Below are 15,404 nucleotides of genomic sequence, written 5' to 3'. Positions count from 1 at the left end.
GCACAAGCCAGTGATGAATTCTATTTCTCTCTTATTACCTCTTCCTCTCTCTCTCTATCCTCCCGCCGCTCTTTCTCCTCATTGATTAGAGATTATTTTATATCAGAAATCACATTTTAGGGACGTCCCTGGCAGTCCAGTGGTTAAGACTCCACGCTCAGGGTGTAGCTCGGGGTGTAGACTTAAGCAAACTAGTCCAGGGAAGCCACTAAACAAATAAATGAGCAAGAAAGCAAATAATAACAAGCCCTAGAGGAGCATGGAAATAATTAGAGTTACTATATTACCTAAAATATCCAGTTTTCAACAAAAAATTACAAGACATGCAAAAACACACACACACACACACACACACACACGGGAAAATAAGCAGACAATTGAAATTGCCTTTGAGGGGATCAGAAGTTGACTTAGCAGACAAGGATTTCAAACCAATTATTATAAATATTACATTAAAACACAGCTATATATATATAACACTTCACTAAATAAGAACAGAATACATTTTCTTCTCAAGAGCACATGGAGCACCTTCCAAGATAGACCATATGCTAGAGCACTAAAAAAAAAGCCTCAATAAGTTTTAAAAGGATTTTAATCATGCTAAGTATGGTCTCCAACCACAAGTGAATTCAAGCAGAAATAATTAAGAGAAGGAAATATGGGAAATGCACAAATATACAGAAATTAAACAACATATTCCTAAAAAACATATAGGTTAAAGAAGAAATCACCAGAGAAATTAGAAAATACTTTGAGATGATTGAAAACTAAAGCACAATACAGCAAAACTTACAAGATGGAGCTAAAGCAGTACTTAAGGGAAACTTACAGCTTCATTAGCAAAGGAAAAAGAGTTCAAATCAATGACACTACCTCTCACCTTAGGAAACTAGAAAAAGAAGAGCAAAATAAATCTAAATCAGAAGGAAGGAAATAATAAAGATTAGAGCAGAAATAAGTGAAGGAGAGAATAAAAAACAATAGAGAAAAGTCAATAAAACCCAAAGTTGATTCTTTGAAAAGACCAATAAAATTGACAAACCTTAGCGAGACCGACCAAGAAAAAAAGAGACTCAAATTACTAAAATCAGAAATGAAAGAGGAGACATCACTACCAACCTTGCAGATATTAAAAAAAAAAATTTAATATATATATATATTTCACATATATGTATATATTACAAACAACTTTAGGCCAACAAATTAGATAAATTAGATGAAATGGACAAATTTCAAGGAAGATACAAGCTATCAAGGATACCAAGATACAAACTACTCAAGAAGAAGTAGAAAATCTGAATAGAACTATAGCAAGAAAGAAGACTGAATTAGTAATTTTTAAACTGCCTACAAAGAAAAAAGCCTCGAAAAGTATCAAAGTGAAGCCAGCAACATACAAAATGGATTATACACCATGACCAAGTCGGATTAATCCCAGAAATGTAAGGTTGGTTTAACATCTGAAATCAACCAATGTAATACACCACATTAGTAGAATAAAGGACAAACAATACATGATCATCCTAATAGATACCGAAAAGCACTGACAAAGTCCAACACTCTTTCATAGTAAAAACACTCAAGAAAGTAGGCACAGAAGAGAAATTCCTCAATCTGATGAAGGGTAGGTAATATACGGACAAACAGCTAATATACTTAATGGGAAAGACTGAATGCTTCCCTCTAATATTAGGAATTAGACAATGAAGTCTACTCTCACCACTTCTATTTTTCAACACTGTACTAGAGGTTCTAGACAGGGCAATGAAGCAAGAAAAAGAAATAAAAGGGGCTTCCTTGGTGGCGCAGTGGTTGAGAGTCTGCCTGCCGATGCAGGGGACATGGGTTTGTGCCCCGGTCCGGGAAGATCCCACATGCCCCGGAGCGGCTGGGCCCGTGAGCCGTGGCCGCTGAGCCTGTGCGTCCGGAGCCTGTGCTCTGCAACGGGAGAGGCCACAACAGTGAGAGGCCCGCGTACAGAAAAAAAAAAAGAAGAAATCAAAGGCTGCTTGATTGGAAAGGAAGAAGCAAAACTATCTTTATTCACAGATAACATGCTCTTGTTTATACAAAGTCCCAAGGAATCCACTAAAAACCATTAGAATGAACAAACAAGTTTATCAAGGTTCACAACATGAGATCAGTATACAAAAGTCAATGTATACCAGAAATGAACAATCCAAAATGCAATTAAGAAAACAATTCTATTTACAATAGCATCAAAAATATTTGGGAATAAACTAGGAATAACTTTAACAAGTGCCTCACTGTACGTGATTACAAAACACTGCTGAAATTACAGATCTAAACAAATGGAAAGACATCCCACCTTCATGAAATTAAAGATATAATATTGTTAAGACTGCAATAGTAACTAAATTGATCCACGGATTCAAGGCAATCCCTACCAAAATCCCAGGTCTTTTTTGGTAGAAATTGGCAAGCTGATTCTAAAGTTCATATGGAAATTCAAGGGACCCAGAATAATCAAAATAATCTTGAAAAAGAAGAATAAAGGTGGAGAACTCACACTTCCCAGTTTCAAAACTTTCTACAAAGCTATAATAATCAAAACTGTGTAGTTATGATAAAAAGATAGACATATACATCATGGAATAGAATTAAGAGTCTAGAAATAAACCTTCATATTTACAGTCAATTGATTTTTCGTAAGGGTGTCAAGAAAATTCAAGGAGAGGAAGTCTTTTTAACAAATGGTGCTGCGATAATTGGATATCCACATGCAATAAAATCAATTTGGACACCTACCTCACACCATACACAAAAATTAACTCAAAATGGATTAGACGTAAGAACTAAAACTATAAAACTCTCAGAGGAAAACACAGAAATAAATCTTTATGATTTGGGGTTAGGCGATGGCTTCTTAGATACAACACCAAAAGCACAAAGCAAAAGCACTTCTTTTACTGTGACTGAGTAAAAGGAGCCAGAGACAAAAGATCACATACTGTATGAATCCATTTCTATAATATGTCCAGAATAGAGAAATCTATTAAGACCAAAAGGAGATTAGTGGTGGGACTTCCCTGGTGGCGCAGTGGATAGGACTCCGTGCACCCAGTGCAGGGGGCCCGGGTTTGGTCCCTGGTCAGGGGACTAGATCCCACATGCATGTTGCAACTAAGAGTCTGCATGCCACAACTAAAAAGACTGTTGGCTGCAACTAAGGGGCCCATGTGCCACAACTAAGGAGCCCACCTGACGCAACTAAGACCTGGCACAACCAAATAAATAAATAATTTTTTTTTTTAAAAAGGAGATTAGTGGTGGTCTAAGTGTGCAGGGATGGTGGTCGGGGGTGGGGAGAGAATGGGAAGTGACTGGTAATAGGTATGTCAAGTACCTTTTTCAGGTATGAAAATGTTCTAAAATTAGATTGTGGGGATAGTTGTACAATATCGTGAATATACCAAACCCAATGAATTATATACTTTAAATACCATTTAAATATGGTATTTGAATGATATTTCAATTAAGCTATTAAAAATATAGTAATGAATTTAGAGAGAAGGATATGATCTGCTTAGAAAGGTAAGTCACTTTTTGTATATTATTAGAACAACATCATCTATGCTGCATCTTCACTGCCACTTTAGTGAACAGTCTGATTACTTACCTGTTCCCATTCATGCTTTGTTAATTGTTCAGAAAGGGATCCATTTGTTCTGATTCCCCGAGCTGTAATGGTTGTACCTACTTTATTTCCCTTCTCAGTAGCATGGTCTCCATCTATTGGAATTGGTGGCATCAGCACAGATTTCAACTACAAAACAAATTTATGCTTTAGCCAAACCCTATGCTCAGGGTGCTGCATGTAGAAGCTTCAGCACTAGTTGCTATTCTGTCTATATTGTTGTGCCTTGACCCAATGGAAAACACATGGTCCCCTTTTCCATCTCACCTACCTCCTTCATCTTATTGATCAACTGATCTCTAAAAGTGGGGCTGTTAAGTTCTGTTTGTACATTTTTCAAAAAGAGATACTGTCCTAAGGGAAAGTTTCCCATTAGAGTTTCTAAAAGACCCCAGAGGCACAGATATCAGTAGAGATATGTTCTGTGGCATCCTGACAGGAAAAAGAAGATGCTAAGGGAAAACTAGTCTCCCTCTGAGCCTTTATCTATACATGGGGCTAAGAGAGAGAACTAACAGGCCTAGAGTTCAGAAACACCTCAAGAGGATGGTTGCTCTTCCTTTTGCTGTGTTTTCCAGGAGAAATGAGAGAAAGTACATCTGTGCCTAGGAAAGTGCACAAAGGGAACATAAGTTGAAAACTTTGGAAGCCCTTCAACTTAAATGCACTGGGTTCTCAGTCTGACCTGCAAGCAATTGATTACATTCTCTAATCCTAGTAACAAAGGCAATGTATTTCTTTGGAAATAAAATATCTCTCTGATAGTACATCAATTACTATAATCCCTTCTACATTCCCTTACATAACTTGAGACTGTAATTTTATACTTGTTTCTTTGCAGTACCATACCTTTATACAAAACAATTTGAAATAATACTTCTGTTACATTGGTGACCTAAGTTCAGTGATGGACAATTCTCTGTGGTAGGCACTTAAGCTTCTTCTATAAACTAGGGTGTATATAAAATCTTACCTTTGTTTTTCAAAAATAAAATTGAACCTTATTCTGAGGTCCTGTCTCATTGAGATGGTTGGAGTTCAATTTCAGCTATTATTAGTGAGTTCACAGCCTACCCTCCCTGTCTCCCCACCAGCAAATGTCGCCAGGTCTTAGGCAGAGCAGAATATTCTGGGAGGACACTCTGGACGTGGCTCCACACAACTCACTTCTGATAAGGTCATCAGGCAGGGCAAAACCACATGGTCTCTTAAGTACATGTGGCTCCACCGTTTTCAAGGCCACTTGGGATCAGGATACTTTGTCCAGCCCCTGCTAAGGTACCACATCATCATTTTCTCCTGGGGGTCCTACTAGCCATCCCTTCTCACAACCCCTGCGAGGGAGTTTGAAAAATACTAAACCAGAGTCTTAGTGTTATAGAGTCTTCCTTCTCTGTCCCTCTGCATTCACCCTCCTCCCCAACCTGCCTACCTTACAAAATACATTTAATGAACCTAGAATGGAGGTTGTCATCAGGTTCCCCCAATCCCACCCCTCTCCTATTAACAATTATACCATAACAGCAGGTATCAACCAGGAAGCATGGTCACCCCTACACTTGGAGGGTCCAAACAGATGGGCAAGTGGGGGTTATAAAACTGAACTTGAAAACCTGTTTTTGTATCTCATCTGGTAGAGTTCCAAAGGCTTGAACCTACTACTTCCATTACAGTTCAATTACGTTTCACACAACAAGCACTTGCTACCAGTTCAACTTCACTCTAGGCAGGGTAGACAAAAAATACACAAGTCAAATTTCTACCTTTAAAGCCAGTCTTTTCAGTAGGTGGAACAATGATCCCCAAAGGGGGTGAAATTTGAGGTATCCTGGTAAAATTCCTGGCCCCAAAATTTCTCCCCAGGGTCTGTCTTGGTGACTGAAGTTCAAACCTTAGCTTTAAGTATCAGGAAAAGGAGGAGAGAGTTGCAGAAGAGAGTTATGTTCAAAGCTTTCTCTATGCCATTTTCTTCATCTAGGTAATTATATTTAATCAACAATTCAATACAGTAGGTATTTTTAGCTTCAATGTATACATGTGGAAACTGAGGCTTAGAAATCGTTGGCAGCTTGCCCAGTCACCCAGCCAGGAAGTGGCAGAAGCAGGATGTAATGGATGTAATGCTAGCTACATCTGTCTGATATCAGAGCTCCATGGTGTTTGCTAGGTTAAGGTGGCTCTCAATTTAGGGTCTCCACAGAGACAGTAATGGGCATTCCAGACACATGCTCTTAATATCTCAAATAGCCCTAGAGAGGCCAGGCTTCTCAGGCTAACCTCAGGAAAGGAAAAGCTTTCAATCTGATCATTTGGTACTGGCTGCCATGGCTGATTAGCGCTGTTGTCATAGGGCAAGTGGTGGTGGACTGTTGCATTCCTGCCACGTGCTTGCCAATATTTGACTGACAGAAACATCATGTTCCCTTGCTCCTGGCTAGAATCATATCCACTCATTATGTTAACAGTGACTACCCCATGTTGATTGAAACGTCTTATTGGCTTGACTGTTTGCTGATATTATAAGAAAGGTGCTTTAAACTAGGTACCTTAAAATTTACTGCAACTGGGATACTTTTGAGAGTAAAGGGATATGCTATTAATAACTACACCAAGACAATAGGTGTAAACCAGGAAGTATGGTCATCACTGGGTGAGGCTGGGGACTGGGGTATGTAAAATCACCACAGAATCAGGAAAGGGGTTGTAAAAAGATTTTTTTCCAGTTTTATCTTACACTTGCCCTACTTTGGTCTTAAACCTCTTAGGAGATATTCAACAAACATTAATTAATACTTAACTACATCTTGGTGCTGGGGTTGTATCAGTGAACTAGAGAAGCAGGGGAGGATGGTAAACAAACAGTACTACAACTGCTTATTTAATTTTGGTAACTTTTATGAAGGATATGTACAAGGGGCTTGAAAGCACACAGAAGGGGACCTGATCTAGTGTGGAGGTCATGGATGACTTTCCAGAGGAGGGGTGTATATTTAAGCTGAAATTAAAAGGATGAGAAGGAGTTAGCAACAATATTATCATTCATATGTGTATAAAGGCATAACGGCTCTAAAAACTCAAGGTGGGACTTCCCTGGTGGTCCAGTGGTTAAGAATCTGTTTTGCAATGCAGGCGATGCCAGTTCGATCCCTGGTCGGGGAACTAAGATCTCATGTGCCGCGGGGCAACTAAGCTCACACATCACAACTACAGAGCCCACATGCCGCATCTACAAAGCCCACGCACTCTGGAGCCCGCGTGCCACAGCTAAGACCCGACGTGGCCAAAAATAAATAAATAAATATTAAAAAAAAAAAACTCAAGGTGAACAGGAATCACATTTCTGTCCATATCAAATTAAATTCTAGCTCTAGACCCCACTTGCTTAGATTGGTTGGAAGTCGATTATCAGTCCTGAGGAGTAAGGGTTTAGGTTTCTCACTAGGACCGTACAAGATCACCTGGCTCCAGAGCTGCCACTGGTCCTCATGCCCACCTGGCACCCCGTCTACCCCCTAGTCTGGGAGTGTTGGCTGGGCTCTGGTACAGGCGGAAGACGATTGCAGTCACTCTGCAAGGCCCAGCCAAAGACTCTGTTCACTACGGCTGGGAGCTTCACAGGCCCCCCACACCCACTACCCTCAGAGTGTCAATACATATTCCTGCTCTGCTTCTGCTGTATTGAATATGATTGCTTAAGTTGAAATATTAAAATATTCCCCCCCAGATTACCCTGAGCCATTTGGAATATATAAGGGAAATCACACCAATTCAGAAATAAATTGCTGTATGATTCCATTTCTATGAGGCACCTAGAGCAGTCAAATTCATAGAGACAGAAGACAGAATGCCAAGGGCTGGGGAAGGTAGAATGGGGAGTCTGTTTAATGGGTAGAGTTTCAGTCTGGGAAGATGAAAAGTTTTAGAAATGGATGGTGGTGTCAGTAGTGATGGTTGCAGAACAATGTGAAAGTACTTAATGTCACTGAACTATACACTTAAAAATGGTTAAAGTGGTAAATTTTATGTTTTGTATATTTTACCACAACTTTAATTAATTACGTAGAAATTTTAACTTTTCAAAAATCAGGATTTTTCACTTTTAGAAACTATACGAAATGCCGATATTTCCTCATTTTTCCACTTTCACCATGAATTTTTTTTTTTTTTTTTTTTGCGGTACGCGGGCCTCTCACTGTTGTGGCCTCTCCCATTGCGGAGCACAGGCTCCAGACGCGCAGGCTCAGTGGCCATGGCTCACAGATCCAGCCTCTCCGCGGCATGTGGGATCTTCCCGGACCGGGGCACGAATCCGTGTCCCCTGCATCGGCAGGCGGACTCTCAACCACTGCGCCACCAGGGAAGCCCTCACCATGAATTTTTAACAATGCATTTTCCATATATAGAAGTTATCCATTTAGTTCCTTATCATGCAATCATAGATTTTCTTAAAACTTGTACTAATCTTTTCAGAGTTATAGCAACCACTAAAACACGAATCAATACAAAATAATAAATGAAGGGAGGTACATATCCCTTTATAAATCTCTGAGACAACATTCATGCAAACACTGCTTCTTACTTTGTTTCTTTCTATACGGTGGAGTAAATTCAAGTCTGTGGACTCTGATATCCCTCCGTGTATGACCAGGATTTCATTGTCAATGATTGTACCAATTGGGAGCCAGGTATAGATGTCTTCCAAGACTTGTAAGATTTTTTTCCCATGTAGCTGTAAGTAAGAGCTTGAGTAAGTTTGTTTTTCTGATAGTTCAAGTTTATTGAATAGTCCCAACATATGGACAAAACCCCACAGTTTTCATGCCACCCAAAGAAGGTCAGGATGGAATCACTAACCAACAAGCATGCATTAATCATGTCTTTTTAGTCTGTATTTTTGATACTTTGACATTTTGGCGCCTTGCTGACCCTTGAGAAGAGACTGCCCCTCCCAGGGCTAGTTAATTCCTAGGGATAGTAAAGGACTTGCCTTTTGTATGTAAATGAGGCTACGTTTCATATGCAAACCAAACTATCCAGAGCCTATCCTCCCAACTCGTCCTTTATGGAATTCTCACACCCAGGGTCACTCACTATTCTCAGCTCCAGTCACCCCAGGGCCAGATACCAGACAACCTTGGACAAGCCCTAAGCCCCAGAGCCTGCTAAAACTATTCAAACTAGCCAATCCTAAACCTGTTTACAATGTCTCACCCATTTCTTCCCAAGGAAACCACAATAAAGGCTTTTGTCCATGTCAAGGAAACCACAATAAAGGCTCTTGTACATGTTTGCCTGCATTCCCTCCGCCTCTGACTGACCCCCGGAGTGCTTCCCCATGTGGCCGGCGGGTGTGGTGTGCCATGCCTCCAGTTTCTAAGGAACTGTGAGTAAAAACCTTTTCCTTCATGACAGTCATTTCCATGTCTGCATGTTTTACCATACCTCAGTAGAGCAAATCCCAGGTACCTTTAAAACAATGGAATATGTTTGTATCTATGCTAGAACTTACACAGAAGTCACAATGAAAAAGCTTGTGTCTAGAAAGAAAAACAGGTCTTCACTATGGCCAGGGCTTCCTTTTGTGCTTTTATATTATTGGCATGAATTCTGACTAGTTCTCCCCTCACCCTTCTTGAAGCTTTTTTTTTTTTTTTAACTTCTATGTATAAACAGCAAAGAAAATGCAAAAAAAAAAAGAGCCTTACCTTATATTTATGCAAAACTTCGTTTGTGAAGCCATACCTGAAAAAAGACAATGGGATTTCAACTCTTTCATTGAATGTTGAGAACTCCTATTTACATGAGTCAAGTCATGCAGAAAAGGGAGCCCTTGCCATCTCGCTACCACAAGTATCAAGAACTCAAGAAACTAGACTTTATTTGGAACGATTACTTATCCAAGACTTTGCTAGGCACGATGGGAAAGAACAAAAGCAGCAGATGACATTGTCCCTATCCTCAAGGAGCTTAGGGAAAAGAAGATAAATTTTCATGAAACAATTACAGGACAACTTAAGAAATACATGGTATGCACAGGTGTGTAAGTACTGTAAGTATTCAGAGATGTGTGCTGTGGCCACTGGGGGACAGTGTGTGGGAGAATGCTTTTCATTTAGATAGAATTTCTCAGACATCCTGTATCTTATAGTAAATGAATGATCGGGGGCAAAAAGACTGAATAAAGACAAAGAAAAGCCTAGAAGATAACAAGTTGGCTCTTTATACTCTCTGATAGAGTTCATGTAATGGTATTGAGGGTTTTAATAGAAAGTGTCAGGAATTTTAATGCCTGAATAGCAGTCACTAAGGGAGAATTAATGATGAAAATTTTTTCTCAATTACTTTCCTTGCCTTAGGATAATAATATATACCTTTAACACCTTTAACACAGTGAAGTCAGAGCACAGCATACTCACTCCAGGTTTCCATGCAAATCATATCATGTGAAGCTTCTACAGGGTAACGTTATGTTTTCCAAGATGAACTCAGCCCTGCCTACTCAACAGCACCTCGAATCAGCTTACCCCAAACTGAACTCATCCTTCTCCCTCACCCCAACTTTCTCCACTTATCATGTTCCTAATAACAGTGATCTTGCAAATTCAAGCTAGGAACCTGGAGGTCATCCCTAATTCTCTCTCCTTTCAAGTCCCCCATATCACGTTACCAAGCCTTAAATCATTGCCTAAACTTCCTCCTGAATATATCTACTGCTTTGGGTCTCCATCTTTACCACCCAAGTCTAAGTGAGACTCCATCATCTATCTCTTCAACTACTTCCTAATTGGCCTCCCCATATCAATTCTTGTCCCCCTCCAAACTAATCTTCCTGCTGCATTTTAAAACACAAATTGTATAATACTCTTCAATGATTTTCTCTTGTCCTCAGGAGAAAGCCCAAATTTCTTTGCAATCATTTCTTACATCTCCAGCCCCATCAGGTACCATCCTGTCCTTCAGTCTTTGTTCCTCCCATCCTGAACTTCTTTCAAGTCTAAAAAGTCCTTTCTCAAGTTCTGCATAAGTTGCCTCCTCACTGTGGAACAGTTTCTCATCCCCCTGGCCACGGTCCTCTCTTGATCGCCTAATTCATCCTCCAGGTCTCAAGCTAATGCCATACTTCTACGGGAGAACCTTCCAATCACCCCTCAGACAGATTGGATCCCCCACTTTACAAACTCATCACACTTGAAAAACCTGCTCAACTCGTGTCTTCCCTGCTAGATGTAAACTCCAGTAGGGCAGGGGCCATGTCTCTTTCACTAACCATTGTAGGCACTAGATAAATACAATTGACTAGCTAAATAAATGGAAGGATAAATGGCATGCCCAAATAAACAGATTTAGCTATATTATATATAATGGGTCTCTGAAGGTAGCCTTGAGATTTTGGGATTTTTTTTCTTCATAATCTGATCATTTGCTTCCATACTTGAGGATTAGAATTGAAACTGTATTCAGGCCAAGCGCCAAAACTGCCCCAAAGACAAAACTAATCAGCTGCTGAGCTTTGATCTAGGCACCCAAAAGCCCAGGACCGAAGCATGAAACATGCCATGCCTTCTACTTCCCTACAGCAAACTGGATTCTGCTTTTCATAAAACAAGAAACAAGAAAAACAAAAGAAGGAGAGGAAGAAAAAGAGGAAGGGAAAGGGGAAGGGGAAGAGGAGGAGGAGGAGGAAAGAAGAGAAAGGAGAACATTTGTCACTTACTGTGCCTTTCAGCAAAAATTGGTAAACCATTTAACCAATCTTTATTCCCCAAAACTCCAGTGAGTCAGATAGTTGAAACGCTATGTTACAGCTGTTCTCAAATATGTTTATGAACAACTATGCCAAAAGCAATCACCGTGTCATAAAAAATATACACATCAGTGAAAAACACAGTACTAGTTTCTGAGACAACATGTGATGCAAGCCAAAAGAGTAGCAAGAGAATGAGTCCATCTAAACCTGCTCATACAACCTACCACACCTCCAAACCTGGCCTAACACGTCTACTCGGCACACAATTTGGCTTGTGAAGGCTGGGCACGGGAAGAAGAAAACATAATAGAAGGGCGAAGGAAGAACGGGAAGAAAAGATAGGAAGGGAACTTTAGAGCAATTTATACTCACTCACACAGCAGAAGATTGGGGGAGGTAAATCGCTGTAAGAATTGAGCTCTTTCTTGAGATTCTCCTCATCCCTGCTTCTCTACACTCACCTCTCACTCTCCGCTAGGAGCTAAACATGGCAGCATTTTCCAGAACAGGAAACAAAAGAGGAAATCCACAGGCCTAGGTTACCTCATATTCATCATAAAATCTTCATGGTTGCCTCTGTTCAGGTGCAGGTCACTGGGGTAGACCAGAAAACTCACAAACAGGATCATTAGGATCTCCATGGAATTTTTTCCTCGATCCACAAAGTCACCATTAAAAACATATGGGTTGCTCACTGAGGGGAGACCATTCTGTGGAAGGAAGAAGGAGAAAAACAAGCAGTTAAAAGAATGTACTTTTAAAAGTAACACTTAGTACTTAATGTCCATGTGGATATGGAGAAAAGAGGCTGAGTCAGTTCTGGGAAAAATCTGCTCACTCACTCAAGCCAGTTTCACTTTCCAGGGCAGGCATCTCCTGCAAGGGACCTTGGAAGTGAAGGATTAGCTTGGGACAGGAAGACTCCAGGGGGATGGGGATTGCTCATTTTACTCACCACCACCTACTATGAGTTTTCTCTGAAAGAACCTGATATTTGTCCTATTAAAAATGGTTATTCTCGGGCTTCCCTGGTGGTGCAGTGGTTAAGAATCCGCCTGCCAATGCAGGGGACACGGGTTCGATCACTGGTCTGGGAAGATCCCACATGCCGTGGAGCAACTAAGCCCGTGTGCCACAACTACTGAGCCTGCGTTCTACAGCCCGTGAGCCACAACTACTGAGCCTGCGTGCCACAACTACTGAAGCCCACACACCAAGAGCCTGTGCTCTGCAGCAAGAGAAGCCATGGCAATGAGAAGCCCGTGCACCACAACAAAGAGTAGCCCCCACTCACCGCAACTAGAGAAAGCCCGTGTGCAGTGAAAAAAGACCCAACACAGCCAAAAATAAATAAAATTCATTAATTTAAAAAAACAAACAAAAATTAAATAAATAAAATAAAAATGGTTACTCTCATCTCTTCCTTAGGTAGAAGAGGGAAACTTCTACCCAAGGAAGAACACTAAACTAAGAGCCAAATGTCGTTCATTCTAAGGGACCCTTATTTAACTTCTCTGGGCTGTGATTCTCTCAATTTGAAAAAAGGGAATGACACTATATTCTCCACACACACCCCCCACCCCAGATCAAATGAGAGAACGGGTATGAAAGCACTCAGGAAAGTGTAAGGTACTGCCCAACTGTGAGCAGGGCTAACACACCATCAGTACGCTCTGATACGATCACACCAGGTGTTACAGGCATGTGTTTTGACTTCTCACTGACCAGGGCCATATTTGTTGTTCAATATTTTGATTACCACTCCTGAGTATGAGATAATACTTTAAGATACAGTGTTAGCACAAAAAAGGACTGGGATCAGGACAAAGGTCTGGTCTTTATAGCAGCTATTCGCTCGTTTACTTCTGTACTACTAAACTCTAAGATAAAACACGTCATGCCTGGTAGGGAAATGGTTGAGTGCATTTCTACTGCATAGTAAGATAAATTCAAATGTTTAAAAAATACATTACAAAGAGAAAATTTTAAGTACTCATACATCCTAATATATGTCCTCCTTCAAAAAAGTTACCTTCAAGAAATAATGCACGTATTCTAGTTATATTAATCTTTCTCAAATGATTTTCAAATTCCTTTTTTGTTAGATTTCAAATTACATAAGAAAATCTTATTACTTTATACTCACCACCTAGTATTTATATACATTTAAAAATTTTCATATCAATATGATAGAAATAGTTGAAAAAATATAATACAAGTTGTAGCAAATAACTTGGGGATCCCAGAAATCATTATGCAATGAAACATGTCCTGAAGGCAACTGGAAACAAACAAGCAAGCAGTGGTGTAGTGTTCTGGGCCAGAAGACTTATTCTCTAATTCAGCTCCACTTTTACTCATGTGCCTGTCCTTGGGCAAGTTATTTGATCTTTATGAACTCTAGTTTCCTCATCTGTTAAATGAGAATGATAACTTCCATACTTATCACACAGGGCTACTTCGGAACTCAAATGAGACTGTGTGTATAAAATTTCATGAAAACCATAAAGCACCATACAAATTAAAAGATTCGTTTTATTATGGCCTCCAAGTTATTTCTATTTTTAAGATCCCATTATTTTATATTTTCTTATACATTAACTCACATAACCTTATTCACACTTGGCTTAGATAGTGTGAGCCAGTTATAAAAATATAGGCTATTGGTCATCAAAACGTAAAGAAAAGGGGAATGATTCTGCATCTCTGATACACTTCCTTCCCTCAGCCTTCAGCTGGCTGGGATGAGTAAGCTGGAGAAGTCTGAGAGGTGCTGAAGGCTATAGGTTCTATTGGGATGTCCAAGACTGAAGGGGGCTCAAGGAGCAGCAGCAGAGAGCCATGGAAGAACTAGGTCTGAGAGGACATGTGGACTCCTTGATTAAGGAGAGACCCTGCCTCAGAGCACGTGTGTGGTCTTGCTTGGGAGAGAGGGATCTGGATCTTACCAGAAAAAGTATAGGAGAACTTCTTTTACATCTCTGAAGCTAAAAGAATACTAATACTTGTATTTAGAGACACCTAGGAACATAGAGACTTCCTCTCACACTCTTGATGCAAGAGTAGAAAGTGTTGTGCCTCCAACTATGGAGAGGCTTAACCTAGCTTAAGCAGAAAATTAAAAATGGAAATAACCTAGTACTTAAGGGGATCCAGTAACCAGAGAGAGGCAGACCAATCAGATCTGCCAAAGTGCGATCCCTTAATGAGACAAGACCACTGGAGGAGACAGAGGACACTTTTTTTTTTTTAAGAGTACCATGAAATAAAGAACAAAAAGTTAATAATTCTTGGCATGAAAAATATGCTATTCAAATTTAAAATAGCAATAGATTGGCGCTAACTAAAAGAAGGAATGGTTGAAAAATACATTACTGACCTGAAAGAGCAAGCAGATAAAAAATCTCTCACACAGAGCAAAAGGCAAAATGATGGAAATCATGAGGAATGAGTAAAAGATTAGAGTTCAGAGCCAAGAGAACTAATGTGCCAATAATAAGCATTCCAGAATCAGGAAAAAGGAACAGATGGAGAAGAGGCAATAATTACATAAATAAGAGAGGGAATTTTCTATGGTTAAAAAGAGACTTCAGCCTGAAGTTTGAAAGAGCTCATGATTTCTATGCTCAATGAACATGTATTGATTGCTTGTTATGTACTAGATACAGTTTTAGGGTGTTAGAAACACAGAAGTAAACAATACAAAGTCCCTGCATTCAAGCAGCTTGCATTTAGAGAATCTAACACCCACATGCCCCATAGAGGAAAATACTCAAGACAATATTCTAACCAAATAATAGCAGTAACAATAAAAAGTCCTTAAGCCAGGGCAAGACTAAGAGGAAAGAATACAGATGTGAACAATGAACCTTGCAATATATACTTAAATATAAATCAATAGCAATAATATGGAAATTGTGTTTAAGTACAAAGCAAGGATTCAAGAAATAGAAGAGACATACTATGAAGGAAATCTAATAATGGTCAAGAACTAAA

General features: G+C 39.8%; 1 protein-coding gene across 1 annotated transcript in view; it reads right to left on the bottom strand.

The window, feature by feature from the left end:
* Nucleotides 1-15,404, bottom strand: part of PPEF1 (protein phosphatase with EF-hand domain 1) — a 148,700-nt gene that overhangs the window by 29,339 nt on the left and 103,957 nt on the right. Inside the window, exons 9-12 of the mRNA XM_065900121.1 lie at nucleotides 11,952-12,118; nucleotides 9,367-9,403; nucleotides 8,241-8,390; nucleotides 3,644-3,790 (exon numbers count right to left, since the gene is read on the bottom strand). Coding sequence (XP_065756193.1) covers nucleotides 3,644-3,790; nucleotides 8,241-8,390; nucleotides 9,367-9,403; nucleotides 11,952-12,118 — 501 coding nt within the window. The remainder of the gene's footprint in view (nucleotides 1-3,643; nucleotides 3,791-8,240; nucleotides 8,391-9,366; nucleotides 9,404-11,951; nucleotides 12,119-15,404) is intronic.

The sequence above is a fragment of the Phocoena phocoena genome, chromosome X, assembly GCF_963924675.1.
Source record: "Phocoena phocoena chromosome X, mPhoPho1.1, whole genome shotgun sequence".
Classification (NCBI taxonomy): Eukaryota; Metazoa; Chordata; class Mammalia; order Artiodactyla; family Phocoenidae; genus Phocoena; species Phocoena phocoena.
The sequence above is the reverse complement of the archived record's forward strand: the minus strand, read 5'-3'. Positions and strand labels throughout refer to the sequence as shown.